At 38.9% G+C, this 15,812-nt stretch overlaps 1 protein-coding gene across 1 annotated transcript; it reads left to right on the plus strand.

The window, feature by feature from the left end:
* The first annotated feature begins 777 nt into the window (after positions 1-777).
* On the plus strand, positions 778-15,412 carry LOC127645934 (uncharacterized). The gene is made up of 9 exons (XM_052129528.1): positions 778-850; positions 1,846-1,884; positions 3,917-4,175; positions 4,622-4,761; positions 8,811-9,090; positions 9,591-9,736; positions 11,298-11,377; positions 11,822-11,918; positions 15,381-15,412. Exons 1-9 carry the CDS (start codon positions 817-819, stop codon positions 15,410-15,412), a joined length of 1,107 nt encoding a protein of 368 aa, XP_051985488.1. The 5' UTR covers positions 778-816.
* The last annotated feature ends 400 nt before the right edge of the window (positions 15,413-15,812 follow it).

Here is a 15,812-nt window from a genome sequence, read left to right on the forward strand (position 1 = left end):
AACCTGCAACAAGATAGCATACGCATTTAAGCTGAATTAAAACCACAAAACATTTATCAAACACAAAATAATGCAAATAGAAAAAATAGCAAACCCAATCACCGCTTACAAATATTTTAATTATTATAATTTTTTTTTTACATTAAAAGAACATGTGAATACTTGCCCCAACCTGACATTTTGACCTAATGTTTGTTCATTCTATAGTTGACCGTTGTATGTGTATGACAGAGTGGTTTTATTTTGTATACTTGTTAATCCAACCACTTTTAAATATATATATATATATATATATATATATATATATATATATATATATGATGTTATTGACATTTTATTTTGCAGGATAGAATTAACAATAAATATTCTTAGGGTTTTGAACTAGACGTCTCAAATCGACATACAAAACCACTGCTACAGCAAATATTTTGAACCACAAAACTTGTATTTTCTGCTTTATACTGTAATGAGGAATTTTGAAATCAATTACATCAGTTTAGTGAAACATTTACATGTGCAATGTAAATGTAAGGGGTGGGGTTTGCGCAATATAAAGAGGACAAAAGGTGAGGAGTGTGGCAGAGAGGTTTTAAGAGGAACTCAATAAAACCCTCAACTTCAAACCTAACCATCAAAAAGAAAGAATATATCAAGGTATGTGGTGTCTTTGTTTCCTTGTTATCAACACTTAACCCTATGGCATGCTTAGTATAATAACATGTGCTATTGGTCATGTAGATTGGAATTAATTAGTAATTTATATTGTATGTTAAGTGATCTCCGTACCTGGTGGTAGTCCTGCTTGAAAAAAGTGACATGTGGCTGCTTGGTTACCAGTTTTTACTGCTTTGTGAGTATACCTCAGAAATGCCCTACAGTGAAACAGTTTAGTAGGCAAAGTCTAAAGTGCAGTCAGCACTTGCAACAATATTAAGAACAACCATTTAAAAATGAACATCATAAAATGGATAGTTCCACACTCAAAATTCTGTTTGGAGGAACCACGTTCGAGTGTCGAACTGACTATAATGACATTCTATTGATTGTCAACCATATACAGTTAGGCCAAAACATTGTACATGGGACAGGTTGTTCCGATGATACATACAAGTTAAACTCTATCAAATGTAATTGTGGCATAATGATGATAACCAAAAAAATAAAAATAATTCAATCGTCCCCCCTTTTCTTTAAAAAAAAAAAAGTCACAAATCTGGCTTATAGTGAGACACTTACAATGATAGTGAATGGGGTCAATCTGTAAACATTAAAATACTCACTGTTTCAAAAGCCACCAGACATAAATAATATCTGTGTAAACATGATTTTAGTGTGATAAAATAATTTACTGTAGAGTAATGTAAAGTTATCGCCAAATTCAACTTCATTGCCATGACAACATAATGCTGTAAACCCTAAATTGACTGTGAAAATTATGATTTACACAACTTAAAACTAAAATATACACACATTTTAACAGAATTATAATTTTTTTAATCATCCACATTTCTGCCTTTACACCCTTAAAAAATTCACCCCATTCACTTCCATTGTAAGTGCCAACAAAAACAAAACAGTATAATAAAAGTAGTCCATGCACGTGCTGTTTTCAACTTGTGTGAGGAACTAAGTTTAGGTGTTTGAAAATTTGTTGTACTTGCACGTCAAATAACTCAATAACGTGAGGTGTAATGTTAAAAGAGGGAAAATACATTGTATGTTGTGTATATTTAACTTGCCAGACATGGTGGTCTTTGAGTTCAATTATATATGAAGTCTGGCAAATCCACTGATACAAATTTGTGTTTTCCAGAAATAACCTTTTGTTATTTCTTTTCGCAACAGGTTTAACATCCATTCATGCTGATACCAATTACCTGCAAGGTAAGTTTCTGTTCTGATAGATGGACAGCAGGGAAACAAACTGTGCGTAGTTTCAATGCATGATTATAAAGTTACATATTTTAAATAAACATTTAAATTCTTGAGATAAAGGAAATTTTGGTTTACTTTTAAAGGAAATATCACCAAAAAGTGTCCAGAAGCATAACCAGTTGGGAAGCACTAAAACAATTTAGACATGAACATGTGTACAGAGTGCATGTCACGTTACGTTTTCTGATAATATTATGATAATGAGATTCTGAAAATTCTGCGATTTGCATCACAACAAATTTGCATATTTGAACTTGTAATAATGGCCCATGTGAGCATCCACCCAGTAGTAATTTGGAAATGTTCATTTGCAAATAAGCAATTGTCTTGTTAGAATTATCCTGGTTTGTGTGGCATAATGTTGATTACTTTAAAAATTACTGTTGACTCGTCCCTCCTTTTCTTTTTTTAAAACAAAAAGCAAAAATTGAGGTTACAGAGAGGCACTTTCAATGGAAGTCAATGAGGACAATTTTTGGAGGGTTTTAAAGGCAGAAATGTGAAGCTTATAATTTTATAAAGGCATAAATACAGTTTTCTTCTGTTAAAACTCATGTATTATTTGAGCTGTTAAAATATTAGTAATGCAGTGATGCAATCTACAAACATGCGATGCCAAGCCGCGGGAACGAGCGCGATCAACAGATCCGGATCAAACCCTCCTATTCAATCCTCGACATTCACCGTGACCAAATCACTGCGATGAAATCAACATTTATATTATTTTTATCTATTATTTTAAATAGTATTAAAGGAAATATTAAAAGTGGAAACAGGGAATCGGATTGGAAAAACAGTGGGACAAAAGGCATATTCGAACCACGGTCGCTAGGACAACAGTACACATTCACACACCACTGCAGCGACACTTATTTTCTAGTTTGCTATATATTGCTGTGGTTCCACCAGACTATTAAGGTGCAAATAGCTGCTCTGTGTGGCGGATGCTGTTTACACCAGGGCACATCTGAAACAGAATAAATAAATAAAAAATTCCATAGATTTATATACATGGAAGGGCTGAGACATTTGGCTGCAAATATGCTGACTTCTAAAGCTGAAGAGGTAGGAAGACACAAAGCATGCAGTGTTTCCACTAGGATTTTTTTCAGCAGCGGTGCTGCTGTGCGTGCGTCCAGGTGCCTGTAAGGTTGGACACATTTAATGCACATCGGTGGAGTAATACCTTAAAATGGCCTTAGAATCATTATAGATGGGTTATTCATGTTTGCCTTGTCATGCGTCTGTTTATGTTTACTTGGAGCTTTTATCACTTGAAGCGATCAGAAAATCTTTAAATATAAACACCAATAGAAAATATAAACATATTTAACAGAACATACATGTCACAACAGGGAGAGTAGTGGCACTGTTGACAAAAATTTCTACAAATGGTTGTGACTGGTGGTGGTAGGCCACTTAGATCTTCCACGTCCCGTCCAAGGGCCAGACATGGAGGTTCCAGAGGTCTTGGCACGGGTGCCAGATTGTGCCCTGTCACTGAGAAAGAAGGTCCTTCCTCAGAGTAATCTGCCAGGGAGGTGCTGTCAAGAGGAGCGTGAGGTCCGAGAACCAAGTCTGGGTGTCCCAGTATGGGGCCACGAGGGTGACTTGTTCCTTGTCCTCCCTGACCTGCACAGGGTCTGTGCAAGAAGGCTCACTGGGGGAGCGCGTATTGTGGCCAGCATGTGCCACGGCGTCTCTGCCGAGGGGGGCTCCGTTTAGGGAATACCAGAGCGGGCAGTGGGAGGATTCCCGGGATGCAAACAGGTCTACATGTGCTTTGCCGAACAGATTCAAACATTGAACCATCTACTCTCTGCACCGGCTCACCCGCAGCACTCACGATGTGCTTCCTCTTCACATGTTTAACTGCAGAAGTTCACATAGATGCAATTGTCCTTAATTGGCTGATGAAGGCTTTTGTTGGCAATTGTTAGTCTATGCATTCCATAAATTTTTTTTCTTATACTCTTTCTAGAGAATGTCGCAATCAAGGGAAAAGCTGAACAGTCATCTACATTTTACTTCCATGCAAATATTGCCATTGATAATGGTGGCACGTCCTGCACCCACACCAATACAGAGACCAACCCATGGTGGAGACTTGATCTGTTGAATTCATCCACCATAAGACGAGTGGTCATCACTAACAGAGTGGACTGCTGCCCTGAGCAAATCGATGGAGCAGAAATTCTCATTGGGAACTCTCTGGACAACAACGGCAACAACAATCCTAGGTTAAGTTCTTGATGTTAAAGGGGACATGACATACTCTTTTATTATTATTATTATTATTATTATCATTATTATTATTATTATTATTATAACAAGACCTGGTGGCTTGTTTGTTACATTTATTAATTCACATTTATTTAGAGATAATTTTCATTTATCTTGATTTTCAAACAAGAAAGTTGTTTTAAGCATCAGCTGTCAATCATAATTCATCAGAATACACATAAGAGCTCAATCACAAAAGTTATTTGTAATTCTCTACCACTAGGAAAAGAACTATGGGAAACATTTTCTGTTATATTCTGCACTTTACTGAATGGGACCATGCTTTTAATGTATTTGACGTGTATGTGTGTGTGTGTGTTTACAACAGAACACTTGCTTGTGTGTTATTGCTTAAATGTATGTGAATTGATGGATACATGTGCCGTAAACTCTCTCTTTTTAGATGTGCTGTGATTTCTGGTATTCCAGCTGGTAAATCTGTCTCATACTCATGTGGTGGAATGGAGGGGCGTTACATGAATGTCTTTATTCCTGGAGATTCAAAGAGTCTCACTCTGTGTGAAGTGAAAGTTTTTAGAACAGGTATATTCTGACAACGATGATATAATATACAATATACACACACTGACCATTTTATTAGGTAAACCTGTACACCTACATATTCATGCAAATATCTAATCAGCCAATCATGTGGCAGCAGTGCAATGCATAAATCATGCAGATATGGGTCAGGAGCTTCTGTTAATGTTCACGTCAACCATCAGAATGAGGATAAAATGTGTTATCAGTGATTTCGACCGTGACATGATTGTTGGTGCTTGACGGGCTGGTTTGAGTATTTCTGTAACTGCTGATCTCCTGGGATTTTCACACACAACAGTCTCTAGGATTTACTCAAAATGGTGCCAAAAACAAAAAACATCCAGTTAGCGGCAGTTCTGGAAACACCTTGTTGATGAGAGACATCGACAGAGAATGGCCAGACTGGTTCAAGCTGACAGAAAAGCTGTGGCAATTATCATTATACAGTAATGCTACGGTATTATAATGGCACGGCATACAGTATTATAACCCCTCTGTACAACTGTATTGTGCAGAATAGCATCTCAGAATGCCCAACACATCGAACCTTGAAGTGTATCGGCTACAGCAGAAGACCACGTCGGGTTCCACTTCTGTCAGCCAAGAACAAAAAACTCTTCCTAGTTTTGCTAATACTTTTCATGATATATTTAAAAACATAATTGCTGGAGTTAGAAGTAGCACTCTTAAGGATGTACGTGTATGTATATATATATATCTGGCGATACCAGCCCTAAATAGATGGCTATTGAATGATTCTTAACAGATGTATTAAATGACAATAGTTCTTCTGCCCCATACGTGTCTTAATCTGTTTTTTTCTCAATTAGCCAATCTTTGAGAATCTTCTATGAGAAGTCATTACCCATAAGGAGCTCAGTTTTTTGCTAGTTTCTTTGCTTTGATCCTCTATTTCTTTTATCTTTCCTTGACCACATGACCAAAACTAGAGCTGCTACATTTAAACTGACCAATCAGCAGACCACCTTTATTCCCCACTGTACTCGAGTTGTGACCATTTGCAGAAACCCAATATATACACTTTTATATATATTTTTTTTGTGTGTGTTGGCGTGATAAATGAAACATTTAAGTAGCACCGGCAAAGTAGCCCAGATGACCTGTCTGATACTGATGTCTTAATCCCAGGATTGCGGTCGTTACTCAAAAATATCAGGTTGATAAATGCCACCATTTAACTGACCAATCATAACCCCACCCCCACCCCCATCGCTCCCATTTTGCATGGGAGAAAATGTCAAGGGTTTACAACAGCTTTAGGGTGAGAAAGAGATGACATTTTTATTACTACAATATTTTATTAAGTAAATATATTAAATGCAATCATTCTACTGGGAGATAAAGTTCCTGACGTGTTTTTGTATTGACCAATCAGCATTTAAAGCTAGAATTATACGTTTTATTAAAAGTAATTCAATATCTTTCTGATTCTTGCATTTCTTTGTTGGAACGCATGAGAGCATTGAGAGTTTATAAAGATTTAACATGATTTAAATGCAGTACACTCAAAAAAAGGATTTTTGCAGGTTGTTCACTTAACTGAATTCAAATGAACACTTTGTCTTAACTTAAATTCATTACATTGAGTTCAATTACATTTGTATAAATGAAGTTTTCTTAATCCATTTGAGTAAGGTCTACATTAATATATTTTTGTAGCACTGATGAAACTGGCCAGGGAATTTCAATTTCCCAGCATGCTTTGAAAGGGACTTGATGGTGTGAATAAATGTTGAAACTAAGAGTTATTTTTCTGGGGAAGACTGGTGCAAACGTGGTTGTGCAGTGGTTTGGCTGTGGTTGTGCAGTTGTTGTGCTGTGGCTGTGCTGTGGTTGTGATGTGGTTGTACAGTGGTTGTGCTGTGGTTGTGCAGTTGTTGTACTGTGGTTGTGCAGTGGTTGTGCAGTTGTTGTGCTGTGGCTGTGCTGTGGTTGTGATGTGGTTGTACAGTGGTTGTGCTGTGGTTGTGCAGTGGTTGTGCTGTGATTGTGGTTGTGCAGTGGTTGTGCTGTGATTGTGGTTGTGCAGTGGTTGTGCAGTGGTTGTGCTGTGATTGTGGTTGTGCTGTGATTGTACAGTGGTTGCGATTGTGGTTGTGCAGTGTTTGTGGTTGTGCAGTGGTTGTGCTGTGGATGTGCAGTGGTTGTGCTGTGGTTGTGTAGTGGTTGTGCTGTGTTTGTGGTTGTGCAGTGTTTGTGCTGTGATTGTGGTTGTGCAGTGGTTGTGCTGTGATTGTGGTTGTTCTGTGATTGTGGTTGTGCAGTGTTTGTGCAGTGGTTGTGCTGTGATTGTGGTTGTGCAGTAGATGTGCTGTGGATGTGCAGTGGTTGTGCTGTGGCTGTGCAGTGGTTGTGCTGTGACTGTGGTTGTGCAGTGGTTGTGCTGTGATTGTACAGTGTTTGTGATTGTGGTTGTGCAGTGGTTGTGGTTGTGCAGTGTTTGTGCTGTGATTGTGGTTGTGCAGTGGTTGTGCTGTGATTGTGCAGTGGTTGTGATTGTGCAGTGGCTGTGATTGTGGTTGTGCGGTGGTTGTGGTTGTGCTCCGATTGTGGTTGTACAGTGGTTGTGCTGTGATTGTGGTTGTGCTGTGATTGTGGTTGTGCAGTGGTTGTGCTGTGATTGTGGTTGTGCGGTGGTTGTGCAGTGATTGTGGTTGTGCGGTGGTTGTGCCCCGATTGTGGTTGTGCAGTGGTTGTGCTGTGATTGTGGTTTTGCTGTGATTGTGGTTGTGCTGTGGTTGTGGTTGTGCAGTGGTTTTGCTGTGATTGTGGTTGTGCTGTGGTTGTGCTGTGATTATGGTTGTGCAGTGGTTGTGCTGTGATTGTGGTTGTGCAGTGGTTGTGCTGTGATTGTGGTTGTGCTGTGGCTGTGCAGTGGTTGTGATTGTGCAGTGGCTGTGATGTGGTTGTGCGGTGGTTGTGCTGTGATTGTGGTTGTGCTCCGATTGTGGTTGTGCAGTGGTTGTGCTGTGATTGTGGTTGTGCAGTGGTTGTGCTGTGATTGTGCAGTGGTTGTGATTGTGCAGTGGCTGTGATGTGGTTGTGCGGTGGTTGTGCTGTGATTGTGGTTGTGCTCCGATTGTGGTTGTGCTGTTATTGTGGTTGTGCAGTGGTTGTGCTGTGATTGTGGTTGTGCAGTGGTTGTGCTGTGACTGTGGTTGTGCAGTGGTTGTGCTGTGATTGTACAGTGGTTGTGATTGTGGTTGTGCAGTGGTTGTGGTTGTGCAGTGTTTGTGCTGTGATTGTGGTTGTGCAGTGGTTGTGCTGTGATTGTGCAGTGGTTGTGATTGTGCAGTGGCTGTGATTGTGGTTGTGCGGTGGTTGTGCTGTGATTGTGGTTGTGCTCCGATTGTGGTTGTGCAGTGGTTGTGCTGTGATTGTGCAGTGGTTGTGCTGTGATTGTGGTTGTGCAGTGGTTGTGCTGTGATTGTGGTTGTACGGTGGTTGTGCCCCGATTGTGGTTGTGCAGTGGTTGTGCTGTGATTGTGGTTGTGCTGTGATTGTGGTTGTGCTGTGGTTGTGCAGTGGTTTTGCTGTGATTGTGGTTGTGCAGTGGTTGTGCTGTGATTATGGTTGTGCAGTGGTTGTGCTGTGATTGTGGTTATGCTGTGGTTGAGGCTGGACTTTAGTTCTCAAGTGATGTTGGTTAATAAGCAGTTGCTATCAAACTGATGCAATAGTTTCACTGGCCTTACAGTTGCTCACCTTGAATATACTAATGATTAAAAAAGTTGTTAATTTGAACCAACATATGACAAGTAATTAAAAAACCTTAAAGTAAATTAATAAAATTACATTAGACCAACATACAGTACAAAAAATAACTTTGATTAACCTTATGATGTAGAGTTAGACCAACTATAGTAAATCGATTTGACCTAATCCCACTAAATTATGTTAATAATTAATTAGAAGAAACTCAATTAAACTGTTTAAAAATGTAAATTAAGTAAAGCTAATGAATTCTTTTTTTGAGTGTATGCCCTAAAATGCTGATGATTTTTTTCTACTGCTTAATCCATTTCTAGATAATGTATCATTAACTGGAAATGCTGATCAATCATCCATATTTAAATACTGGGGGCCTCAACGTGCTGTCGATGGAATAAAATTTGCCCCAGGTGCAGCCTCATTTTGTACCCATTCAAGTGGGGACAGGAATCCATGGTGGAGGTTGGATCTTTTGGGTATTTATTTTGTCAGCACCGTGGTCATCACTAACAGAGCAGACTGCTGTCCTGAACGAATCAATGGAGCGGAGATTCGCATTGGAAACTCCCTGGAGAACAACGGCAACAACAATTCCAGGTTATAGAAATCAATGGAGATATGTTTACTGGGGAATTGATGGAGATAGTCAGTATGATTTGCCCTGATTTCCATATAATTACCTGATTGCTGGAATATCAGCATTTTTTTTATTTTTTTTTAAGAAATTGAAATAATATTGACTTTATGGCTTGCACAGGTGCATATATAACTTAAAAACCTTAGAACTTCTCGTTCTGGATCGATTTACGTGTTTCATTAAAAATCAGTTTCTTTACTTAATGAATGTGATTTTTACTTCTGCAATGCAAATGTTAACTCTTTAACAGGACTATTGATAATTTGTTCATTAAAAGATAGATATACTTTACTCAACTGGAAATCCAGGAAGATGTTTGTTGTGATTTGCAGAGCTTTGATCTTCCTCAAAGTGTCATAGTGGTGCTTTAGAATTGTACTTATTTTCATTTAATGTTTTTAGACAAGGCATGAAACGACTGAATCATCTCTCATGCATCTCTTTCTCTGTGTCTCTCTAGATGTGCTGTAATTGATAGTATTCCATTAGGCAAATCCTACAACTACTCATGTGGTGGAATGGAGGGACGATATGTGAATGTGGTGATTCCTGGAGACAGGAAGTATCTCACTCTGTGTGAGGTGGAAGTCTATCCCATTTTAGATGGTAATTCTGTATTAATTAAGGCTAAAATATATACTCTGTGTGTGTGTGTGTGTGTGTGTGTGCACGTGTGTCTGTGCACGTGTGTCTCTGTGTGTGTGAGAGAGAGAGTGTGTGTGTGTGAGAGTGTGTGTGTGTGTGTGCAAGTGTGTGTGTGTGAGTGAGAGAGAGTGTGTGTGTGTGTGTGTGTGAGTGTGTTTGAGAGTGTGAGTGCACGTGTGTGTATGTGAGAGAGAGTGTGTGCGTGTGTGTATGTGTGGGTGCACGTGAGAGTGTGTGTGTGTGTGCAGGTGTGTGCATGTGTGTGGGTGTGCACCTGTGTCTGTGCACATGTGTGTGTATGTGAGAGAGAGTGTGTGTGTGTGTATGCATATGTGTATGTGTGTGTGTGTGTTTGTGCACAAGTGTGAGCGTGTATTTATCACTTTGTGGGGACCAAATGTCCCCATAAGGATAGTAAAACCCGAAATTTTTGACCTTGTGGGGACATTTTGTCGGTCCCCATGAGGAAAACAGCTTATAAATCATACTAAATTATGTTTTTTGAAAATGTAAAAATGCAGAAAGTTTTCTGTGAGGGTTAGGTTTAGGGGTAGGGTTAGGTTTAGGGGATAGAATATAAAGTTTGTACAGTATAAAAACCATTATGTCTATGGAAAGTCCCCATAAAACATGGAAACACAACGTGTGTGTGTGTGTGTGTGTGTGTGTGTGTGTGTGTGCATGTGTGTGGATGTGCACGTGTGTGTGTGTGTGTGTGTTACATTAAATTATTGCCTTTTTTCTTCATGTTATTTTCATTGCATAGTGAGAGTATTAAAATAATACTAAATACTAAAATAATAGTGACATAATATATAATAATATTGATCACGAGGATTTTTAATTCATTATTTTAACTTCAAAAAAGTTTGTTCCTTTGATAATTAAACAATTATTGCATTTAAAGAATGTCTGTGGCAGAAACATTTATCCATCCATCCATCCATCTTCAACCGCTTATCCGAAGTCGGGTCGCGGAGAAACATTTATTCACATCCAAATTTGGTCAGTCCATTTGAGTCACAAGTAACACTATGGGGCGTCCCGTGGCTGTTTCTGAGTTTGCGTTCAAAAGGAAGTTTGAGCACCCACGGGAAAGTGCTGCCTTATGGTAATTAAAGCTAATTAATTGATCAACGAGAGACGTCTATTTTATAATAAACATCTATATTTTAGTTCCATCGGTCGCTGATCAAGAGGGTTCCATCATTTCCTGGTTCTACGATGTGTTTAACAGGTTTTGAGGTGCCTTTGAAAAAAAGATCAGCAGCTTATCGGCTAATCTTATTGTATCTTATTGTAATTTCAATCCAAATCCTCTCCTTTCCAGTCATTATACAATCTGTTCAATTCTTTACATTTACTGTATGCTTTTGTTCACCGAACGATCAGCATAAAGGTACACAACCGAATGACAGTAGGCCTATGCCCGTTTCTCACATCCTAGTTTTCATTCATGCCAAATTAAATATAACGTGTGTTTGTGTGTGTTTTTGCTCTTGTGATGATTTGTATTTTTCAGTAAAGAAAACCTTTGTGAGGATGAAACTTCAGTCCAGTTTTGATTTAGCTGGTCCAATGAATGACAGACTTCTCTATCAGGTAAGAGATAGCAAAGCCACTAATGCTAACATCTATACCATAGTGAACAGCAGCATTTACACTAACTAAACATTTCACTATAAGAAGTAAATGCCACAGAGGGACACAAATTTGTGAATCGTTATTTCAAAATGGTTCATTTACATGAACCATGTAAAAGAAAGATTCAGTGAATGAGATTTTCTAATGTTACATATGCGACAGAGGATGTTGTAGGAGAGTGAATGTTGGCGTTCCAGTAGTAGTGGTAAAGTGCAACAAAATGATACACCACTCGTTTTATTGTTGCACTTTATTGCACTTTAAAATCAAGATAAATGAGGCAAAAATGAACCTCAGTTCAGCATGTTTTATCTGGTTAGTTCTGTCACGAAGGCTTCACAGGATTTTGTGCTTTAAAAGTTACGTTTGTTTTGGTTAATATATATATGATGTTATATTTAGCTGCAGTCTGTTCTGGCATCAAGAGGGATCAGCAATGTCAGACTGTCCTGGACACATCTTCCTCAACAACACGTGGAAGAGAAAGATGCAGGGAAAGGTACTGAATGTAGGCTACATTTACAAACTGGTGTACTTCATTTCCCACACACATATCAGGATTACAAATAAATAAATACATAAATAAAAAAACGTTCTGTACACTTCTGACCATGGTTATAAACAGCACACATTTAGACAACTCCAGTGGACAAGTAATGAAATTAAAACTCTTTTTTTTCTTTTCATTGAATTGGACTTTAAGGATTGAATCTATGTAACGTCTCATCCATGAGGCCCCAAGGGGGTTATATAATACACTATTATGTGAAAAGGAAAGTGGGGGAATGTACTCAGTTCTAATCCAAGTCAAGTAAGTAAAACAAATATGTTTTACTTACAGGACCATGTGTTAAAATACCATAAACTGGACGCACAATCTGTCTTATGGGGACAACCAAAGTTTCTACAGTGACGCTACTTGAAGTTGCTCATGTTTATTCAGTTTGTCTTCATTGTAGTTTCCTTTTTTTTATTTAATTGATTACTGAATTATTTATGAACTGTTCCTCTCTCTCTCTCTCTTCAATTTTATAATAAAACAACTGCAATAAACACTCTAATCACAAGTACAGTTGCAATAGTAGGTGCTAACTTTAGTTGCAACTTCAATATACACACTATATGCATTGCATAGGGGTGTCACACAAAACATACAATCTTTATGAATGTTATACATGTGAATGCAAGGTCTAGTTGTAACATGCCCCTCACAAATCCCCCCCAAAAAAGGGATTATTTATCTATGTCTCTTTCCTTTCAGTCTCATTTCATGCATAGCAATACCAACTATAGTCAAACCTGCATGTGAGCGGTTGGTGATTATTGATTTACTGCATTTATTTTAGGAACTAAGTTGCCTCACATGTGCAGCACTGATGAGGTTTGCAAGGTATTTATAAAACGTATAGTTTCAGCCCTGAATCTGCATGGATGAGCTGTTTGTCAAATACCAAACACATGTGACCACATATCAATTGAATTATGTATGAACCAATATGCTGTATAATTAGACAATATTCCAAGAAGAAATGTGTACTGTGATTATTAATAATACAAAAATGTCATAATTTACGATTCATGTAAATTTGAACAAAGAAAGTATTTGAATGTCAGATGCCCCTGCCCAATTCAATATGACTTCCTTCAGGAACGTACATGCACATTTTGACATTTTCAGTCAATAAATATTGAAATTAGTTCTGTTATTCTTTGTTTATGCATTTCTTATAATATGCAGGCTAGCTACAGTCCCGACATGGGACATAACTTTGGTCTTAAAAGCGCTCAAAACGCCCCCCCCTCGAGCCTTTGGACTCGGGTCGGTGTCCTCAGTTGACAATTCATGTCTGGAGTTTGGCCCCTGTCATTGGATATGCCATGTGCGGGCGCTACACGCATACGTTGAGCATACTTGCCATTTCAGACTGTCTGATCAGCTCTTTGTGTGATATGGAAGACACACAAAATGAAAGTCCGTCTCCAGACTGTTGATGCGATTGATCTGGCTAACGAATCGCAGGTTAAGATTTGCCCAATTAGTGTTAAAGAATGCTCAACTAGAGGCATGGCATCCTCATGGGCATGGATGAATGGTGTGTCTTTACATATGTTTTGCAGCAGGATGGTCTTCTCAAAACACATTTGCAACCTAGATGTAATGTCTCTCTCTTTACAATTCCTCTCTTTAGAGCACTTGCTATTTCGTTTGCCAAACATATACTTATGCCCCTCCATTTAAGCACTTTCATTCTAAATAAACTCTCGTCCCGGCTAGGTTTGTGAAGGGGTTAATTCATCCCATATGACTATAGTTCACGGTAAACAGTCGGGACTTATATAGCGCCTTTTTAACCTTAACAGCATTCAAAGCGCTTTACACTGTGACTCATTCACCCATTCACACACACATTCATACACCAATGGCGGAAGAGCTGCCATGCAAGGTGCTAGCTTGCCATTGGGAGCAACTTGGGGTTCAGTGTCTTACCCAAGGACACTTCGGCATGTGGAGTCGTGTGGGCTGGGATTCAAACCACCAACCCTGCGATTAGTGGCCGACCCACTCTACCACCTGAGCCACAGCCGCCCAATAGTGACTATAGTGCTCCCCTCCTGGCCCAACATGAGAGTCACTCACTTGTGGCATACTCATGACGGACTGCGCCATCATGTTTCCTCTCTGGAAGGTTGTCGTGTAGTAGGTTGTCATGTCGTGGCGTAATGGGATTCTGATCCCCATATGCATACGCAAACGCAATGTCCAGTGTACTGAGTCATATGGGAATGTCTCGGTTATGTATGCAAGCTCAGTTCCCTGAGATGAAGGGAACGAGACATTGTGAACGCTGGCGGCACATCAAGACTCAAGAGTTCTTTTGAGGTGCGTGCGATGCCCTCTTATCCCTCAGTCAGGAAATTCTGAGGAACGGTGTTTGCACGCTTGCTTTAATAGTGAACAGCTTCATGCCTAAAAGGCGGGGCTCAAACACCATAGCCAATATTAGAATATTGTCGTTATTGTAGAGAGGTTTCAAGTTAGGTCCCCAGGTCGTGTGAAAGGACACTCTCCATATGTGCTACCAAAAACCACGTCTTGTTCCTTTAGTCTCAGGGAACCGAGGTTACGTACGTAACCGAGACGTTATTGTTTCATACTGCCCAAAGAAATCCAAACATGTTCTTGTAATGCACGATGATGCATCACTGAGTGATGATTCTGGACCGGACTGCACTACAAGGCCAAAACACAGAAACTATACAAAAATTGATTTTTTATTTATATTTTGATTGTTCAGCCAAATGTGGGTAATAAAAGGCTCTGCTACCATAATTTATTCACATATTCACCACCTGTTTGTGACCAGCCAGAGATGTAAAGCATTTTTTAAAGCTGCTTAGGTTTATTTTCTCCATTTGTTTGTGCACAATAAACTGCAAATGGAAATTTTGCAGAAATTATATGCTAATAATAATTATTATTATACCAACAATAACAATTTATTACTTGCAAAGACGCTTTTTATTGGGGCTCAAAATCACTCTCGCCTGTGTCACAATAAACAGTAAATCCGACCCTGTGCTTTATCAGTTTAATTGTTTCTGAATCAATGTTATAAATATAATTTACATGTGTAAAGATAACCGACACATCTGAATAAATGAGCAAATACCCACAAGTGTTTTATTTTCTGCTCTTCCCCTTCATCGTCTCTTGACTTTGTCACTTCAAAGATAACATTTTATTGGTTATTAAACAGAAGTTTTAACTTTTCAAGATTAATAGGAACAAGAATGTCACCGGCTTTTGTTGCAGCACACTGAAGACATGGTGGCGCAGTCTTACAGTGACAACACATGAAACTGGTCAATAGGGACTAAACACATCTACCATTTAAAGGTAAGCAGGTAGGGTTATCTAAATGGTTTTAAGTCGACTACCTCTGACTTCTGACCCAAACAGACGAGTTTGAGGCTGTGATTCTGGCTAGCTAGACCAGGGGTGACCAACCCTGCTCCTAGATAGTTACCTTCCTGCAGAGTTTAGATGCAACCCTAATCAAACACACCTGAACCAGCTTATCAAGGTCTTTAGGATTACTTGAAAATGACAGGCAGGTGTGTTAGAGCTAAACTCTGCAGGAAGATAGCTCTCCAGGAGCAGGGTTGGTCACCCCTGAGCTAGACCATTCCATTGGATACTGTTTTTGGACCAGTGAGTGGTCACACAGTATTTTAACAGAAACATTTAAGAGGTGTAATTTACTGTCAATAAAAACTGTAAACTTTTTTATTCTTTCTTGTTTTCATTAATTACCACATGGAAGCAAAACTTCAGGGGTTAGCCAGGCTATTTATCCCTGACTATCCAAAAAACAGGAAAAACTAGATAAAC

Source organism: Xyrauchen texanus, chromosome 1 (assembly GCF_025860055.1).
Source record: "Xyrauchen texanus isolate HMW12.3.18 chromosome 1, RBS_HiC_50CHRs, whole genome shotgun sequence".
NCBI lineage: Eukaryota > Metazoa > Chordata > Actinopteri > Cypriniformes > Catostomidae > Xyrauchen > Xyrauchen texanus.